General features: G+C 50.2%; 3 protein-coding genes across 8 annotated transcripts in view; 2 read left to right on the top strand and 1 right to left on the bottom strand.

Moving 5' to 3' along the window:
* Positions 1-9925, top strand: part of UNKL (unkempt family like zinc finger) — a 38197-nt gene extending 28272 nt beyond the window's left edge. For all 4 annotated transcript variants that reach the window (XM_023747830.1, XM_023747831.1, XM_014449069.2 and 1 more), the window contains 5 exons: positions 3243-3335; positions 4239-4466; positions 6715-6917; positions 7012-7266; positions 8087-9925. In XM_023747830.1, coding sequence (XP_023603598.1) covers positions 4385-4466; positions 6715-6917; positions 7012-7266; positions 8087-8242 — 696 coding nt within the window. In that variant the 5' untranslated portion in view covers positions 3243-3335; positions 4239-4384 and the 3' untranslated portion in view covers positions 8243-9925. The remainder of the gene's footprint in view (positions 1-3242; positions 3336-4238; positions 4467-6714; positions 6918-7011; positions 7267-8086) is intronic.
* On the bottom strand, positions 4941-20232 carry GNPTG (N-acetylglucosamine-1-phosphate transferase gamma subunit). 3 transcript variants are annotated; one of them, XM_023747829.1, is made up of 11 exons: positions 20131-20232; positions 19975-20032; positions 19823-19890; positions 12097-12151; positions 11947-12042; positions 11754-11847; positions 11569-11683; positions 11417-11499; positions 11201-11329; positions 11027-11108; positions 4941-5289 (listed from the first exon to the last, which is right to left on the bottom strand). In XM_023747829.1, exons 1-11 carry the CDS (start codon positions 20180-20182, stop codon positions 5225-5227), a joined length of 897 nt encoding a protein of 298 aa, XP_023603597.1. In that variant the 5' UTR covers positions 20183-20232; the 3' UTR covers positions 4941-5224. The 3 variants fall into 3 exon arrangements, with proteins under 3 accessions (XP_023603597.1, XP_014304554.1, XP_006107147.1); XM_014449068.2 differs by lacking the exon at positions 4941-5289 and adding an exon at positions 10640-10938; XM_006107085.3 differs by lacking the exon at positions 4941-5289 and adding an exon at positions 10640-10938 and having other exon boundaries at positions 11947-12030.
* A 69-nt stretch (positions 20233-20301) lies between these two features.
* The window catches only part of TSR3 (TSR3, acp transferase ribosome maturation factor), a 2628-nt gene continuing 2158 nt past the window's right edge, over positions 20302-20771 (top strand). Inside the window, exons 1-2 of the mRNA XM_006107084.3 lie at positions 20302-20492; positions 20595-20771. The exon at positions 20595-20771 is cut by the window's right edge and continues 15 nt beyond it. Of these exons, the coding sequence (XP_006107146.1) occupies positions 20381-20492; positions 20595-20771 (289 nt within the window). The 5' untranslated portion in view covers positions 20302-20380. The remainder of the gene's footprint in view (positions 20493-20594) is intronic.

Raw genomic sequence — 20771 nt, 5'->3', positions numbered from 1 at the left:
GACAGGCTTGTGTGAGAGCCTGCAGGGCTGTAGTGTCCTGGGGAGTAGGTGCCAACGAGAGACTAGAATTCGCAGCAACAGGACAGGTCTGTGGAGGAATCCCAGGAGGTCTGGGCTCCGGGTCTGTGGGAGGTGCCCATTCAAGCACCAGAGCACAGCCTGGAGGGGATGGATCAGGTGGGCATGTCCCCAGGTAATCTCCTTCGTTGTGGGTTGAATTATGTTTTCCAAAAAGATATGCCTCAGTCCTACCCCTTGCCACTGACCTGGGAACATGACCTTATTTGGAAATGGTCTTTGCCAAATAGGTAAAATGAGGTCATTAACATGAGCCCTAATCCAAGATGACTGCTGTCCTTAAAAGAGGGAGGAGATTTGGACACCGAGCAGAGAGCCAGCCATGTGATGATGGAGGCAGACAGGGTGATGCACCCACCAGCCAAGGAAGGCCAAGGGTTGCTGCCGAAGCCGAAGCTGGAAGAGGCAGATGGAGCCTCCAGAGGGAATGCAGCCCTGTGCACCCTGATCTCAACTTCTGGCTGCAGAGTTGGGAGGATGGATTTGTGGTGTTTGAAGCTGCCCGGCCTGTGGTGCTTGGTTTCAGCAGCTCCCAGACACAGAGGCTCCTGGGGCCCTGGATGTTATGAAGAAGCTGCCTGTGGAGAGGGAGGAACTGGCTGCAGAGAAGGGCTTGAGCAGCACAGCTGACGGGGAGAGGGAACCCACGGAGGGAGACGGCAGGGCAGAGGTCGGCACTGCCCCTGTGGGTCCCTGCCTCAAGGTCTTCCTGAGGTCTGGACTGTGGCGTCAGGCTGGCTCCACATTGCCTGGCTGTGCCGTGGGTGCATCAGGGGAACCTGCTGGAGGAGCTGGTCCAGCTGAGCTGCTGTTGGCACATTCAGGAGGCCACAGTGAGGAATGTTCATTGTCTTTCCATCACCTTCTCAGGGACAAAAGAGCTTGAGGTGCTGCCAGCCTGGGGCCTGCTGTCTGCTGCCCCCACTGTTGTCCTTGCACAGTTAGGCATCTGCAGGGTCAGTGTCTCCAGCTCAGCACCTTCCCGCCTCTCACAGGTGGAATCTAGGGATTCTTGAGGGGAGGGGGTGGCAATAGAACCCCACTTTTCCAGATAAGACCTTCAAAGTCTTTAACACCTTGTGTCAGTAGTTCTCCTTGGGAGTGGGCATGGCCTTGGTACCTCCCACTGCTCCTGGTGACAGATAACAAACAGTGTGTGTGTGTCGGGGGCGGGGGAACAGTGTTCTCCAGGTGACTTGGTAGCTTGACTGGGATGCTCTGATGCTGGGGTTGGGGTGGCGCTCAGAGTGATCCCCCAACACCCTCTCTGGTCAGTGGAGCATGGTCTTCACTCTGCTCTGGGCCCTGGTTCCCAAGCGGGCCACGTTGTGATGACACAGCAGTGATGACACAAGGAGACAGATGCAGGCCCTGGGCCTCGCCAGGCAGTGCTGCTCCCTTGCATCCTGGACACGAGGCCCCCTACCTGTCAGTGTGCGCAACAGACCTCACACCACAGAGACTGAGCACCGCTCATCGGCTAGGAACCCTCTTGTGGTCAACTCACCTAGTCCCCTCCAGCGGCTGAGGACAGTGTAGGTGGGGATGCCTGTCTGGGCTGGACGCCGCGTCTGCTCTATATGTGCACCGCAGCGGGCTCCCCACAGATTTGCTTGTGCTGAGGACTTACATTCTTTGGAAGTCACACATCTCTTGTCCCATATTTCCTGCTGATGACAGTAAATGCATCTCATTTAAAAAGGCAGCAGCCCCCTCCCCAGCGTAGGCAGGTTCCCCTGTCCCTTGAGTCGCACTTTGCTCAACTCTTATATTTGAATGCAGTTGTTTGAACCACCCAGCCCAGCAGCTCCTCCTGCAGCCTGGGCCCCAGCTGCTTCCTGCATGACCCTGTGCAGGAGACATGGCTGGGCCTCTGACGTGGCCTGTAGTCTGGGCAAAGCCAAGTGCGGGGCATGATCGGACTGGACAGTGGCTCCTCTCCTTGGGCCGCTTTAACCTGATGTTGCTGGTAGGACGTGGTCCAGGGGACTCTGTGACACTTGGCACCAGGCAGCTGGGGGCAGGGCGGAGGCAGGAGCTTCCAGAAGCGCAATTCGCTCACCCAGAGAAGCAGGTCTGACCAGGGTCCCCGTGGTGTGTCCCTGGGCTGTGGAGATGTCTGTCCTGGGGGCAGGGTAGGGTGACTTTGTGGCCTCTTGAAATGAGACCTGGTGCATCTGACCAGGCATCATGGGGGACTTAGGGGACCCTCAGCCACCAGGGGGGACAGGGCTCAGGTACATAGGAGAGGCCCACTTCTGGGAGGGGCTGCTGTGGGGGAGCGAGTGGGTCCCCAGAGGTGGGGGTGGAGGGAGAGAGGTGCTCACTGCCAGAACTCCTGCGTGCTGTGCCTTCGATGCCACCACGCTCTCCTGTAGATGAGACCTGACTTTGGGGTGGGAAGGCTGCTCTGGCTCACGGGGTGTGTCCCAGGGTTTTTCTGCCTGCTGCCCCTCCCCTGGGCATTTCCCAAGGGTCTTGGGGCCACACCTTCCCTGAGCTGATCCTGTGGGACCCCAGAGACTCCTGAGTCATGCTCCGGCTTAGGGGGCTGGTTGGCCTGACCTCGGCCACCCAAAGACAGCTTCCTGCTCGTGTGCCGAGCCAGTGCTGCTCCCTCCGTCCTGCCTGCAGAAGGTTTCTGAGGAAAGCTTTTGAGGGCGGGGCAGCTCCGAGGGCCCCACCGTTCATTCCCGTTTTGTTGAGCAGACGTGCCTGGGGTGTATGGTGTCCTCGGTGAACAGAGGGAATGGGAGGGACCCGCTCAGTGTTTGGGTGGGAGAACAGGATGCGGGTCACCCTGCTGTGGCCCTGGTGCGGGGGTCGGTGGTCCCTGTGTTAGTGCGATGCAGCCTCACACCGTGGACTGTGAACCGCTTGCCCGTGGATAGCACCCTCTTGGAATTTTCGTTTACTAGTTAAGTGTGTGTACTTGGTCAAATGTCGTCCCGTGAGATCTAAACGTGGAAGCTGACTTCAGTGAGGTGAGGCCGTGCTTCAGGGCCCACACGTGGGACGCCTGGAGGCTCTGGCTGTGCAGGAGGAGAGAGAGAGTCCAGCTGTGGAAGGCGGGCAGGGGTGTGTTCCCCGCTCCCCGGAGAGCCAGGCATCCTCCCTGCTGCAGCTGAGTGTTTCTGAGCAATAACAGGTGTCTTGTTGGACAGGTTCTGCCTTAGATCTCCATCTTAGTGATGTAAGCCTCGCTCCCCTGGATAAGGAGCTGGACGAGCAGGACGGAAGTGACCTGGGACCCACAGGTAAGAAGAGGACACGTGGCGCTCTTGTCAGGGTGCCTGGGGCTGGCCGGGCCTTTCCTTTCAAGAATCCTTAAATGGTCCTAGGGTGGGAGAGGTCCCATCCCCCTCCTCCAGGACCCTGCAGCCCCGGCAGGATCAGCCTCACATCTCCTGGGTTTGCCTCCATCTGAGCAAAGTGGCCCCTGCAGAGATGGATGGGGGTGGGGTGTGCAGAATGGGGGCCACGGACGGCCAGCCTTCACAGCCTTCCGAAATGTTTAACCACTGCATTGGCACGAAGACGGATATAAACACATACTGAATCATTTTCTTTGGCCTAAAAGCTCATCTTTTTCTTCTTCTTTTTTAAAATATGTTTTTTATTGATTTCAGAGAGGAAGGGGGAGAGAGGTAGAAACATCGATGATGAGAATCATTGATCGGCTGCGTCCTGCACACCCCCTAGTGGGGATCGAGCCCACAACCCGGGCATGTGTCCTCACAGGAATGGAACTGTGACCTCCTGGTTCATAGGTCGATGCTCAGCCACTGAGCCACGCCAGACGGCTTATCTTTTTCTTCTGATGTTAAAACACATTAATGTTTCTGGGGGCCCTAAAAGTCCTGGGACCACCATGCCAGTGGGTACGTTGGCTGTGGGGTCCTAGTGGGTGTCTGTCTCTGTGGGATCCCTGCTGAAACCCTTGTCCTGTGCACTTGCCACTTGTCTGAGTGGTTGGGAGCTATGGACACATCTGTGTCTGCACCGCCACATGGTCGCTGCAGGCCTGGGACCCCCAGCACCCCCACCCCGTGCCCCCTCGCCCTGGCTGCTGCACCCCAGCTCAGAGGCAATGCTGTGCTGTTTCCTGGGCAGAGGTCTGCTGCTGCCTCTCACTAACCCGGCCCCTCCACTCTGCACAGGTCAGAGGTCGCTGGGGGGCTCAGAGCCCGTCACCATTCCTGGCTGCCTGGCCCGCTCCCCATCCCTGCAATCCTCGTCATCCCTGTCCACCTCCCCGCTCAGCTCGCTCTCCCAGTCCTTGTCGGGGCCTCTTGTCTCCTCGGCCATGACGCCCCCCCAGCAGCCGCCACCCCTCAAGTCGGAGCCCAGGGTGCTGGGCTCCTCGGCCTCGTCCTACAACTCCCTAGGTGAGCTGGGGCTTGTGGGGGAGGGGATACCTTATAGTGGCAGTTTACTGCTGAACAAACCGAGGTGCGGGTGGATGTCCCCACTTGGTTGCCCTCTCATTTAAGGCTCCACCGTGCTGCCCTGCACACTCCCTGTGGTGTGGGCCTTGGCATATATCCCAGGCGACCCCTTGTCCACACATCTGCTGCTTGGCCGGTGGTGCCCTGGGGCTCGGACCCGGATTTGCTTGTCTGCCTCTGTCAGAGTCTCTGTGCCCTGGCCATGGTGTGGCAGCACTGCGGTGCGACCTGCTGTGTGCACTCACGCGTGCAGTGAAGCTTCTGAGGCTGTGCAGGGGCGACGTACCAGAGACCCAACACAGGAGCAGGCGGATTTGCAAAAACAGGGAACAGTGCCATTTCTTGTTTTACATTATCCTTTCATTGAAAAGTGTTGTTTGTTTTATGTAACCTGTTATACTTTAAAAGAATTAGTATTTTTAAATATCTCTTTAATTCCCAACTGGTCATGCACCACCTAACGACTGTGGTCAACAGACGGCATATGTGACGGTGGCCCTTGGGGTTCTAATGGAGCAATGGGAGGCTCTGGGGTTCGGGGAGAGCTGTCTTCTCTGGTGGGAGCCGTACATGTGGAGCTTGGCAGCAGGTTTCCCCTCTCAGCGCCTCCGTTTAGAGTCCGTTAGTCACCGCCTGTGTCAGCACAGAGGGCGCCCCGCCCTTGCAGGGTAATCGCTGTACATTGTTTGTTGAGGACCTCAGCTCCTGTCCGGTCCACAGGAGGGGCTTAACAAGGACTGAGTGCCACTGCCACTTTTTTTTTCTTTTTTCAAATATATTTGTATTGATTTCAGAGAGGAAGGAAGAGGGAGAGATAGAAACATCAGTGATGAGAGGGAATCATTGATCGGCTGCCTCCTGCACATTCCCCCACTGAGGATGGAGCCTGCAGCCTGAGCATGTGCCCCTGACCGGGAATCGAACTGTGACCTCCTGGTTCATAGGTTGATGCTCAACCACAGCCATGCCGGCCACGCGGCCACTTTAGAAGATGGTTTCTGTGGCAGAGGTCTGGAGCCAGCCTGTCCCTGTACTTTGGAAATATTTTCAGGTTGTAATGCTGTAAAGCATAGATAAGGTTTTTCTTCCATTAATTCAGTGCCAGTGAGAGCCCTTTATGCCAAATGAGTCAATAGAACCAAATTCCCAAAGTCGAAATACTGAGTCCTCAATTCTACCCCCTCTCCATGTTAAACACCGCCTTTTTTAATGAAAACCACAGGGTTCTTTAATCTGACCACTGCTCCAACATGCAGTAGCCAAAACCACATGGCCACGACAGTGCATGTTCCTTTCTCTCTCCGGCTTCACTTTTATTCTGACTAATCCTCACTCCCTCCTGGCAGTCGCTGTTGTGATCTGGTCTCACCCAAACAGTCTCTCCTTGTACTTCCAGTCGGTCCAGCCCACATCTGTCCAGGGAGCAGCACTGACAGCTTCAGTGTTGTTTCTGACCCGTCGGGAGGGATGTGGGACAGTGTCTATGAAGTCTGCGGTAGTGGCAGCAATAACCTGGGCCTCATTCACTCACCACTCACTCTCCCGGAGCAACTGCTGCCAGGCTTGCAAGCTCAGTACTAAGTGCCCTCCGCAGGTGTGCCATTGTTCACCTTTTATACTGTACTTCTACTGTATCTTCTGTTTAGATACACAAAAACTTGCCATTGTGTTACCGTTTCCTACAGTATTCCGTACGGTGACACGCGGTACAGGCCTGTAGCCTGGGAGCAATAGGCTGTACCCTGCGGCCCAGGTGTGCAGTGGGCTACACGACACCATTTCGGGTTGTGTGAGTGCACTCCGTGATGTCCACTCAGCGACGAAATTGCCTGATGGTGCATTTCTCAAAGTTTCCCCTGGTGTTCAGTGACATGCGACTCTGTCAACAAGTGTCACGTTGTCTATTGTGGGAGCTCTTTAAGCCCAAGCTCTCTGGGGCCTCAGGACCCTACATGTGTCAAGGATTCCTGGGACCAGAGTTTGCGAAGTCCTGCTCCACAGGCTGCAGTCACAGAAACTTTGAATTCATTTCTCTCTGTTTAAACCCCACAGGTGGCTGGAGGGGGGCCTGGCTGGAAGGGCAGGGGCAGCAGCCTTGTCTGTGGAGCCCCAGAGGTCCCAGGTCCTGCCTGGGTGTCCGTCAAGTCTCAGCACGCCTGGGGCTGACATCTGTCTCCTCCACACTCAGGTTTGAATGGCGTCCCTGGGAGCATCTGGGATTTTGTTTCCGGCAGCTTCTCTCCCAGCCCGTCCCCCATTCTGAATGCCGGCCCCACATCCACTGCAAGTGCAAGTCCAAATGGCGCCGAACTGGCACGGGTCAGGCGGCAGCTGGACGAGGCCAAGAGGAAGATCAGGCAGTGGGAGGAGTCCTGGCAGCAAGTGAAGCAGGTGAGTCTGGGGAGGTGCCAAGCTCAGGGGAGACCAGTGTGTATGCAGGGTGCCCCCTGCCCCGTGCCAGCCACTACAGCCCCCTGGGTTTCAGGCCTGTGACGCATGGCAGCGGGAGGCCAAGGAGGCGAAGGAGCGTGCGCTGGCAGCGGACAGTGCCCGGCAGCTGGCACTGCAGAAGAAGGAGGAGGTGGAGGCCCAGTTCAGGCAGCTGCAGGAGGAGCTGGAAGGCCGGGGCATGTCCACACTCCCGGGGCTGCGGGGCTGCAGCGACATCGGTGCCATCTCGCTGCCCAAGCTACAGTCGCTGCAGAGTCAGCTACGCCTGGATCTGGAGGCGGTGGATGGGGTGAGTCCTGGTTCGGCCTCCAAGGTACCCGATGTCTGCCCCTGGCCGTGTGTGGGACAGGTGATGGCTGGAACCTGGCCTACCACTCCTCCTCGTCCCGTGCGGTCCTCCTCTCATCGCTCCTCAGATGGCAGCTCACGCTCTGCTCCCAGGAGGCCAGTCTGGCCCTCCCTTCCTTTCTGGAATCTTCCACATTAGCCCGCTCCTGTGCCCTCATGGATAGAATCATGCCCCTCTTGCCCCAAACAGTTGGAACCATGGTGTATGCTTGAGGCATGTCACTGGTCACCTCTTTCCCCGATTTCATTATTTTTTCTGGAGTAGCAAAAACCTGGTGTTCAGCTCAGCTGAAACTTTTTCCACACCAGGGCATTTTGTTAGAACTCAGAGCATCTGGAAGGTTCTAAAGCCCTGCGTCTTGACACTCTTCTCCTCCTCTGCTGACTGTGGCCAAGGTCTGGCTGCAGTGCACATACCTGATCGCTTCACCTCCGAGGCAGTCTGCGGGCTGTGGCTCTTCCCTGGTTAAAGGGCTGGGACAGCCCGAATCTGGACCCACCAGCCACAGGTCACGGGCCTTCATCCTGGCCTGTCCTTCCCACGCAGGCTTAGACCCCAGGAGCCAGTCTTCCACTTAAAGGTCTTGTGGAAAAGCAGCTCTACCTCCATCTCTGTGTTCCTGGGGTGACCCCTGGCACGGGTGTCCCATCCTAGTCCTGAGCCTTCCTGCGCTAGCCATTATTTTCACATGCTCTCGATCGCCTCTGGGGGCCAGTGGTGGGAAGGGACTTTCTGTGACCCGCCAACTTCTCACCTGCAGGTGATCTTCCAGCTCAGAGCGAAGCAGTGTGTGGTGTGCGGAGAGCCGGCCCGCGGCGCTGTCCTGCAGCCCTGCCAGCACCGTGTGCTCTGCGAGCCCTGTGTGGCCAGTGCGCCCGAGTGCCCCTACTGCGAGGGCCAGCCCCTCCAGTGGTGACAGCAGCCATGGTGGCCTCACTTCCTGGTGCCACCGACGTCGGGACCCCAGCCCAGCTGCATCGTTTCATGGTATTCTCGTAGACCTTAAAGGCAAACCCACCGCACCCACCTGCAGCCCAGGTTTCAGGTGGGCACAGTAATGACATGGGGTTTGCGGTCCTGACACTACTGTGACCACATCCTGGGAGTTCACGTCCCGGCCAAGCACTTTGTAAGCAGAGGAATTTACGTGGACGGTCTCAGCTGCTATAAGCTGCTTTCTAGGTTCATGTCTTTTTAATATGCCATATGAAGCTTTGTATGTGTACTGTGAACTTAAAGTATTTCCTATCAGTTTATTGTAATTCATAGTATGGTAAATATATTAGATTTCATATTCTGAAATTAGTACTTATGAAATGAGCATTTATCTAGTAGTGAGAAATGCCTAGGATTTTTATAGGTTTTAAATTAAGTGCAAATAGTATTTATAGCAGAGTGATTATTGAAAGACATACATTTAGATGTTTTTAATTTTATGAAAGGAACTGTTCCTAACCATGTGCTCGTGCACACTAATTGGAGTTTTATTTCCCAACACCGTGCAAAGTGAGGGAGCTCAATTACGCATCTACGACCCGTGGCCACTTTTTCTAAGTGCCTGTGCCTTGCAAAAAGAGAATGGTTCACTTGGTTTTATTTTCTCCCTTGAAACTTTGTAAGACAATTTGATACTAGTGAAAAGTGCAACCAAGGGGTACATCTGTTTTACAAGCCGCTTTGCATAGCTTCCTGGAGCTGGCCCCTGGGCACTCCCCACACCTGGGACCACCTGGACTCCTGCCAGAGTGGGCAGGCTCGCCGTCTTCACATTAGACTTCAGGCGACACTTTGGACACTGTTGTCTGAACTGTACGTCTAGGTATTGTCAGTCATCCGTGAAGACCTGGCGCTGTGCCAGGACAGGGGCTGCCCTGAGGACCTGGCTCTAATGCTGGTCCCCGGGCCCCCACGTAGCAGCCTGGCTTCAGGTCCATGGAGGAAACGCCCGAGAACGGGTCTGATTTAGTGATGACCTGTCTTCTCTGGTCTACAATGGGTCATTTTTTTTTAGAAATGTGGGAGGAAGTAAAAGATGTCTGTAGTTTACCCCAACTTTGCTCAGTGAGGCCAATCTCGATTGCTGTGAGGAAATCTTCGCAGAACCTGCCCTTTGGGAGGTGGGAGCAGGTACTGGCCCCTCCAGCCTGGAAGTGAACACTTGTGTTTCTACTTGCCTGGGGCTTTGCCAAAGAATTTTAATAGCATTTTTAAAGTGCAAAGTGACTAGGTAAAAATTTTTATCAGTGACCAAATTAGAATGTATTTACTATAATAAGTTTAAAACATTTTTAACATAAGAAATTGATAGTTATCATTTTAAAGGTGGATCCATGACATTCCACAGCTAGTGTGCTACTAAAGGTTAACTATTGACTTGGTTTTAATAAATCCTGTTTTTAATTATAGTGATAATGATTTATTAGGTCTTAGAAATTACGTATATTTTGTGCTACTGTTATCACTGTTTAAAATTATTTTTTATTAATATTTATGCACTTGTTTTCCATGTTAGGCCTTCGGCCTTTTTGGGGATAACAGGACCGTGTTTATTACTGATATCTAGCCTAGACATTTTACAATTATAAACAATTAAGAACAATTAAGCTTTAGGTCTATTTATAAGCTACTCGGTCAGTTCTGTGGAGTTTGGGGGCCATAGGTGTAGTGCCCACAGGGGTACCACAGCTGGTGTTCGGGCGCTGCCCCTGAGCACTTACCCTTCTCAGGTCAGGACTGGCTCTGAGAATAGATGTGTGGTGGGAAGACCAAAGAACCATCCAGAATGGAACTCCCAGGGTGCCCGGGCGCAGTTAGGGCTGTCATTGTGGTACACCCCCAGGGGGCTGCTCCTTGGGGTCCTCCCCCACCACCTGCAGGGGCCCTGATCTTATGAGGGAGCCACCCTTTGCAGGCCTCATGGGCTTAGGGGCCTCACCATCCCCTCTGTGGGTGGGAGGGGAGTGCTGGGTGTAGCAGTGAAAGCCGTGTGGTGCTCAGTGTCTCAGCTCTAGTGCTCAATATTAGCAGTAATATTATTGTCATACTACTCGTGCAGCTGATCAGCAAACCTCAACTCAGTGTGTGGACGCTTCATGTGGACTAATTTATGAAAGCCCCCAATCTGTATGTTTGTTCTGAGTATTTAGATGAGAATGTTATTGGAATGGAATTTTCTTAACCCAGAAGGTAGTATTTATAAGGCATAATCATTTACTTTAGTGAATTGTTTAAAGTTGTTAACACTTGTTTAAATTTTTTTACACTACAACATTTATGCAATGGTTTACAGAATTCATGGAATTATTTTTATCAGTATGGAATTAAAACTTTGAATCTTTATTTGTCCGTATCTTTGAGTACAATCCTGAGAGCCACTGGCCTGGAAGGCACAGAGGAAGCACACCCTGCTCGTCGCGTGCTTTTCCCGGGCCTTCTCCTCTGCACCAGGGTCCCGGCCTGCTGCTCCTTCCTGCTACAGGATGCCAGTCTGGTCCGTCTTCAGCCCCCTCCCAGGTCATAAAGTGTTCCCAGGCAGCCCTGGGCTGCCAAGTAGCTGCTCTGCTGTCCTGTCTGTGGGTATCTTGGAGCCCAAGTGCTCAGAGGTGGAAGTTTCTACCAAAACACCAGGAGGTGACAGGTCAGGATCTGGCTCACAGGCAGCAGGTCCCAAGGTGGGCTTGGGCCCCCAGGCGTGACTTACCCACAGGCTTAGTGTAGGGGATGCCATGTTGGGTCAGCACACTTTGAAGTCTTTTAATCTCCTTTGATAGTTCTTTATGTGCCTGAAACAGAGAAGTTCAAAGGGCACGTCAGGCCCCTGGGCGGGAGGCCGTCTGTGTCCAGAGAACTCGGCTCCCACCCTCCCAATCTGTACCTTACTGCAGCTGTCCAAGGTCTCAAACACCAGACCCTGAGCACCGCCTTCCTGTGTGGATTCACTTTCTTCTGGGGTCTTTAAATAGCCAGCATCCTGAAAAAGTGCTCTGAGCAACTTCTCATAGCCCTGCAGGTCAAAGATGAAGAGGAAACTCCCCATAAGTTCCTCACTGTGCTGCACCCAGCCAAGGGGGTGCCCACCGCAGCACCTCACCTGGGAAGTGATTAGCTCGTCGGCCAGGTCCTGCTCCACCTGGTCCCACCTCTGCTGCAGGGCCGTAGGCAGGGCTGGGTACACTAAGATCCAAGTGAACTCAGACTTAGCGGAGCCCCTCTACCCCACCTCCCAGGGCTCCAGCATCCTACCTAACAAGGAGTGGGGATGGCAGACAAGGGGCGTCTCGAAGGTCAGCGCGTAGACACAGGTGCTTGGCTCAGACACATGAGCCAGTCGGTTGCTTTTTCCACAGGTAAGCTCCACCTGGGGGGAAACTTGGTTGGTAGGTGGGTAAAGCAGCCCCACCCCCAGGCCACACCCTACACAGCTCCACCTTGCTCTGCCGGCTCCGGGAGTGGCAGGAGTCACCGTCCCTCATCCACATGCCCCTGAAGGTGTTATTGGCGATTTCCCACTCGTGCCAGATGCTGAGGAGGAGCAGAGCATATGTTTGGGTTGGGTTGGGTTGGGAAGCGCTCCACACCAAGCAGCCTGTAGCTACTTACTCACCCCCACACCCAGCTCACCCGAGGATCCCACTGTAGGCGTTCCAGCGGAAGGTCTGCTCATGCTGGGTCACGTTGTGGAATGGGCAGAACTCGTACTTGTACCTGGGGGTACAGCTGCTGTCAGGGGTGTTCCCAGCCCCCGCCCCTGCCACCCCTCCCCTCACTCACGTGGACTCCACCAGGCTGAAGCACTTGCCAGAAAGTCTGAAGAGATGCGCAGGCCCTAGAAGGGAAAATGCCACATGCTGAGTCCCGTGTAAGAGCAGGCACGTGGAAAAGCAGACCAGGCGGAAACAATTGACAACCCACAGAACGGGCCGTTCAGGAAAAAGGCTGGTTTAAACTTTAAAAATGGAGCACGGGAGTCTGGGTGATGTCAGCAAAATCTTAGACTGAGCTCCAAGCTGGTTTCCCTGTGACGTTAAAAGAGCAAGCAGAACTGGCTGGGCTAACCTAGAGGAGTTCTGAAAAACAGGTTTACAGCAACCACGTGGACAGAAGGACAAAAGCACCTTCAAGCTGGTAGCACAGGTGTCTTGTGCCCACCCCTAACCCTCCTGCTGGTCACAAGGAGCAGGCCGACCGTATCTGCAACGTTCCAACCTGGCTGGGGGCTGCCGGAGGACTGGTCTTTGTTTTGCCTACCTCAGACCTCAGGTGGGAAAAGTGGGCACTGCTCATGAAAGCTGCAGGGGGCCTAGAGACTCAGAAGTTCGAGGCAAGACTCTAGGACAGTGATGGCGAACCTATGACACGCGTGTCAGAGATGACACGCGAACTCATTTTTTTGGTTGATTTTTCTTTGTTAAATGGCATTTAAATATATAAAATAAATATCAAAAATATAAATCTTTGTTTTACTATGGTTGCAAATATCAAAAAATTTCTATATGTGACACGGCACCAGAGTTAAGTTAGGGTTTTCAAAATGCTGACACGCCGAGCTCAAAACGTTCGCCATCACTGCTCTAGGAAGTAAAGACATGTACATGCCTAATAGCAAGATGCACCTCAGGCTGCTCTCTACGCTCAGAATATGCCCAGATATTGGTGAAGATCTGCCCCATCGTAGAGCCAGTCTGCAAACTAACTGGCAGAGGTGTCTGTTTTCAAAGACCCATTTTTCAATAAAAATTACAAGGCATACTAAGAAACAGGAACACACTGCCTATTCAAAGGCAAATACTGACAGAACCATCTGAGAGAAGCCCAAACAGTGGACTTATTAAAGACTTTATTTTTAAATATGTTTTTATTGATTTTGGAGAGAGAGGAAAGTACAGGGAGAGAGAGAAACATCAATTGGCTGCCTTCTGCATGCTCCCTACTGAGGATTAATCCTTCAACCCAGGTATGTGCCCTGACCAGAAATCGGTCGGACCAGCCACCTCTTGGTGCATGGGATAATGCTCAACCAACTGAGCCACACCACCACAGCCAGGGCTACTAAACACTTAAATATCTTAAATATGCTCCAAAAACTAAAAGAAAACACAAATAACAAAGGATATCAGGAAAATGATGTGGGCAGAGGTAGATCTGAACAGACAGAAGAATCAGTGACCAGAGCCTAAGAAACCTGTGGGACACATGGGAGTCCCCGAAGGAAAAGAGAAAGGGACAGAGAGATTAGTTGAGGAAATGATTGTCAAGAACTTCCCAATTTGATAAAAGACATGAATCTCCAAATCCCAGAAGCTCCAAGTATAATGAACTCAGACCCACATCAAGACACAAGAGACAAATGTCAAAAACCAAGTCTTGACAAGTAGATGGAATTACAGCAAAATGTGCTCAATGTATTTGCCTGCTTACAACACTGGGAGATGTGTTTGCCAGTAAGTTGCTCATCACAAGAGCACCAGACTTGGGGGTGTAATCTCCGGCAACTTGCATGCCCTCTGAAAGGGTTTTCTGTGCTGTGAAATGCATAGAACTTATACTTTGCTATGCACGACTGTTCCTGCAATTGGTATTGTGTGAAACCTGGGAGGGTGGTCTTTGGGGTTCTCAGGGGCCAATGGTAATTTTTGAGTTGGGGAGCCAGTTTGGGGTGGGGAATTTCACCTGGGCCTCTGCTCTTTAACTATATAAACATTTATCTGTATCTCTATGTCCCGGTCTGGGGGGCAGGAGGAATCTATAAAAGACCAACAGTCTTACGTTATCTTACTATACTTCACAAAGGTTCTAAATGTGAAGAGTTTACTTGGATTGCAGTAGCCCATTGGTTGTTCATATATTTAAATAAATTGTCTACAACTATTTTTCAAACAAACAATAAAAACAAGTCTTGAAAGCTGTAAGAAGTGACCTGTCTTCAATAAGACTATCAGCTGATTTCTCTGCAGAAACTTTGGAAACCAGTAAGCAGTGGGATGAAAATTCAACCAAGGATTCTACTAGTATATCCAGGGAAAATATCCTCCAAAAATAAGGTAAACAAAAGCTGAGGAAGTTCACTGTCAATTAGACCTGACCTACAAGAAACGCTGAAGGGAGTCCTTCAAGTTAAAATGAAAGGACTATAAAAACCTCCAGTAAAGGGCAAATTACAAAGCCAGCATTGCAATTCTGCTTTGTAAACACACAGAATTTAAAAGACAAATGCATAAAAAATTATAAATCTATGTTAGCAGGTGCACAATGTTTAAGAGGTAATCGGTAAAAACAACAAGGTTGATAGAGAAACAGCTGTGTAGGAGTAATTTTTATATACAATTGAAGTTAAGATGGTATAAACTCAAATAGACTAAGAACTTTAGAATGTTACATAATCCCCATAGTAACCACTGATAAAAATAACTATATGTAAAATATACACAAAGGGGGAAAAGTGGAAAATCAAACATGTCACCTAAGAAAAACAGTCAATAAAAACTAAAGGAAGAGCCCTGGCCAGTGTGGTCCAGTGGCTAGCGCTTAGGCCCACGCACGGCAGGACCACAGGTTCGAGTCTTGTCAAGAGCACATACCTGGGTTGTAAGTTTGATTCCCCGCCCAGTTTGGGGGGTGTGCAGAGGCAACCAATTGATGTCTCTCCGTCTTTCTCTCTCTTCCCCTCCCTCCCTTCCACTCTTTCTAAAAATGGAAAAAATATCCTTGGGTGAGGATTAACAACAAAAAACTAATGGAAGAAACAGAGGACAAAATCAATAAAAACATACATTTTTTAAAAGCACAGATTGGCCCGGCTGGTGGTGTTCAGTGGTTAAGCACTGATCTATGAACCAGGAGGTCACAGTTCAATTCTCAGCCAGGGCACAAACCTGGGTCACGGGCTTGATCCCCAGTAGGGAGTGTGCAGGAGGCAGCTGATCAATGTTTCTTTCTCTCCCCCTCTCCCTTCCTGTGTGAAATCAATAAAAATATATTTAAAACAAAAAAGGCACAGATTGGCCAAATGAATTGAAAATAAATTACTTATATGAGACTCACTTTAGGTCTAAAGACACAAGCAGGTTGAAAATGAAAAGATGGAACATTCTCCAGGACAGACCATATATTATGACACAAAACTATTTGTTAATAAACTTAAAAAGACTGAAATCACAGTTACTTTTCTGATCACACTGAAAAACAGAAATCAATAAAAAGTGGGAAACTCACAAGTATATGGAAATTAAATAACACAATCTTAATCACTTGGTCAAAGAAGAAATCACAAGGGAAGTTAGAAAATACTTTCAAACAAAAACACAAGATACCGAAACTTACAGGATACAGCGGAAGCAATGCTAAGAAGGAAAGTTATAGCTGTAAAAACATTCAAGCCTTGGCCGGTTTTGCTCAGTGGATAGAGCACTGGCCTGTGGACTGCTGGGTTCGGGGTTTGATTCTGAACAAGGGCATGTACCGCCATTGCAGGCTCCCGGCCCTGGTCGGGGAGCATGCGGGAAGCAACCAATCGATGTGTCTCTCTCTCACATCAGTGTTTCTGTCTGTCTCTCCCTCTCCCTTCCATTCTCTCTAAAAGTCAATGGAAAAAATATCCTCGAGTTAGGATTAAAATAAATAAATAAATCTATATACATAAAAGCCTAAGCAACCGAAGGACCGGTCACTATTATGCACACTGACAACCAGGGGGCAGACACTCCCACAGCCAACCTCCCACGGCCCCTCCACCCTACCAGCCAACCTCCTGCAGCCCTGATCGGCACCGATAGTCAGCCAGGCTGAGGAACCCCACCCGTACACGAATTCGTGCACTGGGCCTCTAGTAAATAAATAAAAGTATATATATAAAAAAATTCAAAACTAAGATTTGAAATCAATAACCTAAATTTTAATATGTCAGAAAAAGAGCATATTAAACCCAAAGCAGCAGGAAGAAAGAGGAAATTTATCAGTAAAACCAAAAGTTGGTTCTTGAAATCAAGTTGGTTCAACAGAAATCAACAAATCCTTAGCTGGACTGTTTAAGGAAAAAAGATTACTCAAATTATTAAATCAGAAATAAAAGGAAAGTCATTACTATCAATTTTACAGAAATAAAAAGGATTATAAGAATACTATGAACAACTTGATAACCAACAGATTGATAACCTAGATCAGTGATGGCGGACCTTTTGAGCTCGGCGTGTCAGCATTTTGAAAACCCTAACTTAACTCTGGTGCCGTGTCACATATAGAAATGTTTTGATATTTGCAACCATAGTAAAACAAAGACTTATATTTTTGATATTTATCTTATATATTTAAACGCCATTTAACAAAGAAAAATCAACCAAAAAAATGAGTTTGCGTGTCACCTCTGACACGCGTGTCATAGGTTCGCCATCACTGACCTAGATGAACTGGACAATTCACACATAATTATCAATTCTTCAAATTCTTCCCAAAAAACTAAAGGGGAGAAATACTTCCTGACTCAATTTTCTAAGGCCGCATTCCCCTGACAACAAAGCCAGAAAGACACATTGCAAGAAAAGAGAACTACAGATCAACATCTCTTATGAATATTAATGTAACCCCCCCCCAACAAAATACTAGCAAACTGAATTCAATAACACATTAAATGGACTCTATGCCATGACCAAGTAGGGTTTACTCCTAGAATGTAAGGATGGTCCAAAAGACAAAAACCAATCAACTAAAGTATACCCACTAACAGAAAGGGGGGATAATCATAGGATCATCTCAACTGTTCTAGAAGCACCTGACAAAATTCAAGTTTCACCATAAAAAACTCAACAAATGAGGAAGACAAGGAGGCTTCTTTAACATAATAACGGCATCTATGCACAATCCATAGCTAACATCATACTCAATGGTGAAAAACTGAAAGCATCCCCCAAGATCAGAAACAAGACAAGGATGCTCACAGCACTGCTATTCACTATTCAACTTCATACTGAAAGTTCTAGCCAGAGCAATTAGGCTAGTAGTAAATAGTAGTAGTAGTAGTAGTAGTAGTAGTAGTAGGAATAATAATAAAAGGATGAATTGGAGAGGAAGAAGTAAAATTATTTTGTCATGTTTGCAGGTGGCATATTTATAAATGTAGAAAACCCTACAAAAATCTGCTAGAGCAAATAAATTTAGCAAAGTTGCAGGATATAAAATTGATGCTCAAAACCCAGTGTGTTTCTATACACTAACAATGAACAATCCAAAAAAAGAAATTTAAGAAAATATTCCCATTTACAATAACATCGAATAGAAGAACATTTAGGAATAAATTTATTCAAGGAGGCACAACACTTATCTACTGAAAACTACAAGTTACTGCTGGAAGAAATTAAAGACATACATAAACAGAAAGATTTCCTGTGTCTATGGATAAAAAGATTTAATATTAAGATCTCAACTACCAAAAGTGACCTAGTTATTCAATGTAATCCATATCCAAATCCCAACGGTACTGGAAGTGCTAGCCACAGTGATCAGACAAGAAGAAAACATAAAAGGAATCCAAATTGGAAAGTAAAACTCTCATTATTTGCAGATGACATGATATTGTACACAGAAAACCCTAAAGACTCCACCAAAAAACTAGATTTAATAAATGAATCCAGCAGTGTAGCAGGATACAAAATTAACACCCAAAAAATCTATGGCATTTTTATACACCAATAATGAATTGTCAGAAAGAGAAATTCAACAATCCCATTTACCATTGCAACAAAAAAATTAAGATGCTTAGGAATAAACTTAATCAAGGAGGTAAAAGACTTGTACTCGGAAAACTATAGGATGTTGAAAAAAGAGACAGAGAAAGATATAAACAAGTGGAAGCATATACCGTGCTCATGGATTGGTAGAATTAACATTATTAAAATGTCCAGACTACCCAAAGCAATCTACAGATTCAATGCAATCCTTATTAAATTACCAAGGGCATATTTCACAGATCTAGAACAAATACTCCAAAAATTTATATGGAACCAAAACAGACCCAAATGGCTGCAACAATCTTGAGAAAAAAGAACAAAGTTAGAAGGATCACAATACCAGATATCAAGGTATACTACAAAGCCACTGTACGTCCCCTACCCATGTTCTATGCTCTTCCTTGTTTCAATGTCCTAAGTGTGTTTTTGCTGTGGTCAATATGTTATTGCTTGTTTTTCTAATAAATAAATAAATAAAACACCCCGCCCCCCCCCCCCCGCCACACACACTCTGCTTATCACACCTACAGAGCATCAAACATTCTACACTTCATTTACTTCTTTGTTTATTGCCTACACCCCATTAAATTCTCCAGTCCATGAGGACAAGTATTGTACGTTTTGTTCTTCCTGTATCCTCAGCACAGACCCTAACGCACATAATATTCAATTAAAAAATTACTGCAATTTGTTTCTCATATTCAATACTCACTTATCGCCCTGACCAGTTTGGCTCAGTGGATAGAGCGTCGGCCTGCGGACTGAAGGGTCCCAGGTTCGATTCCAGTCAAGGGGATGTACCTTGGTTGCAGGCACATCCCCAGTGGGGGCGGTGTACAGGAAGCAGCTGATCAATGTTTCTCTCTCATCAATGTTTCTAACTCTATCCCTCTCCCTTCCTCTCTGTAAAAAATCAATAAAATATATTTTTTTAAAAACACTCATCAACCTAACCACATCTGGGATCCTGTCACATGACTTATAAAGAGGCAGTCCCTACCAGGTATGTTCTTCACAGCATTGTTTCTAATGGCCAAAAAATGTAAACAACATATCCTATATAATAAAAGCATAGTATGCAAATTGTCCCCTCCACGGGGAGTTCCACCGGGAGTTTGACCAGGGGGCGAGGCCAGCCAGGGGAAGGGAGGGAGATCCCGGCTGGTGGCCTCTAGAAACCCTACCAGTGCACGAATTTCACGCACTGGGCCCCTGGTTGGTTAATAATAGCGGAATGCAGAGCCATCCTATGGAATATGAAGCATCAAGCGAAAAGAATGAAGACCTACATCCACCACCATGAAGAATACAAGACACACAGTGAATGACAACAGTAAGTGCACAAACTTATACATATAGTGGTACTATTTTTAAAAAACACAATGCAAAGACCACAAAAAAAGTACACATGTTTCTTACTTGTATACTTATGCATGAAAAAGCATAAAAGTCGTCTGGAAAGACAGACACCAAACTATTAACAGAAGTCACCTCTAGAGAAGGAAATAAAGCACTAACTTCGGGGGCAACTATTTAACTTGGTACAAGAATGTTCTGAAATGTCGCGCACTCAAAAATAATTTTAAAAGGCTGACAAACCAATGCATGAGCCTCTAAGCCCGAACTCCCAGGGCCCCTCATCCGACGCCGTCCGTCCCTACCTGCCCCCCCCACCCCCGAGCCAGCTCCCGAGCGCTGACCCGGTCCCCCCCGGAATCCAGGCCAGTTCCCTGCTCCCCGCTGGCCACCACCACGTCAGCGGCCGGAGCGGCACTCACCAGACACCGGGGAAGGGTCCCTCTTGGGCTGCAGGCGACTGGTCTGGGGCAGGAACGGGTTGTTGAGCCTGCGGGAATTGGCAGGGTCAGGAAGAAACCGGGCCCTGGGTCGCCCCTCGACCCGGCCCGTGGCTCCATGCAAAGCTGCTCACCCGAACGTGTTGGGCTCCTCCACCACCTTCATCTTGGCGGCGCCCGCGTACGTGGGTCCTGTGGGGAACGGGGCGTGAGGAGGCGGGGACGGGTCGGGGAAGGGGCTCGGGGTCGCCGGAGCCTGGGCAGGGCGCGCCAGGGGCCAGGACACTAACCATACGCCGCGAGCGCCAACAGCAGCAGCAGGTGCGCCAACGCCGCCGCCATCACCCCCGGCGCCTGCAGGGCGCGCAGTCACGTGAACGCCGCCGAGTCACGTGAACGCCGCTGGGTCACGTGAGCACCGCCGGGTCACGTGAGCACCGGAAATAGTAGGCGCGCCTGTCGCAGGCTTAGCGCGTGTAGCGGTGTAGCCCGGCTGCCGTGGAGGGGCTCGCCCGCGGGTCTGGGTGCCCTGCTCCCACCATGGGCCGCCGGAGGGCAGCGCGCGGGCCGGGGGCCGAAGGCGGCCGCACTCGGCGTCCCGCGGGCCGCTCTCTGGAAGCGTTCGCCGAGGAAGTGAGCGTCGCGCTGCGCGGTAAGTACGGTGTGATCGGCGGCGGGCCCGGGGCTGGGGTCGGAGGCCAGGGCAGGTCGGCGGAGCCGCGCGTGACCCGGCCCCGTTCTCCGCCCGGTGCAGCGTCCGTGGAGCCAGAGACGGCCGAGGACAGGGACAGCCGGAGCTCGGCGCCGCTGCCTTGCACGCTAGCCATGTGGGAGCTGGGCCACTGCGACCCCCGGCGCTGCACCTGCCGCAAGCTGGCCCGCCTAGGTCTGATGAGTTGTCTGCGCCTCGGTCACAGGTTCGGCGGCCTCG

This window comes from Myotis lucifugus, unplaced genomic scaffold (assembly GCF_000147115.1).
Source record: "Myotis lucifugus unplaced genomic scaffold, Myoluc2.0 scaffold_1008, whole genome shotgun sequence".
Classification (NCBI taxonomy): domain Eukaryota; kingdom Metazoa; phylum Chordata; class Mammalia; order Chiroptera; family Vespertilionidae; genus Myotis; species Myotis lucifugus.
This window is presented reverse-complemented; position numbering and strand designations above follow the sequence as displayed.

Coding starts and splice junctions, on each gene's coding strand:
- GNPTG (XM_014449068.2), bottom strand. CDS start 20,182: ATGGCGGCGGCGTTGGCGCACCTGCTGCTGCTGTTGGCGCTCGCGGCG. Junction 12,043..12,096: donor TTCAGCCTGGTGGAGTCCAC/GTGAGTGAGGGG, acceptor CCCTGACAGCAG/CTGTACCCCCAGGTACAAGT. Junction 11,500..11,568: donor CCATCCCCACTCCTTGTTAG/GTAGGATGCTGG, acceptor CTTGGATCTTAG/TGTACCCAGCCCTGCCTACG.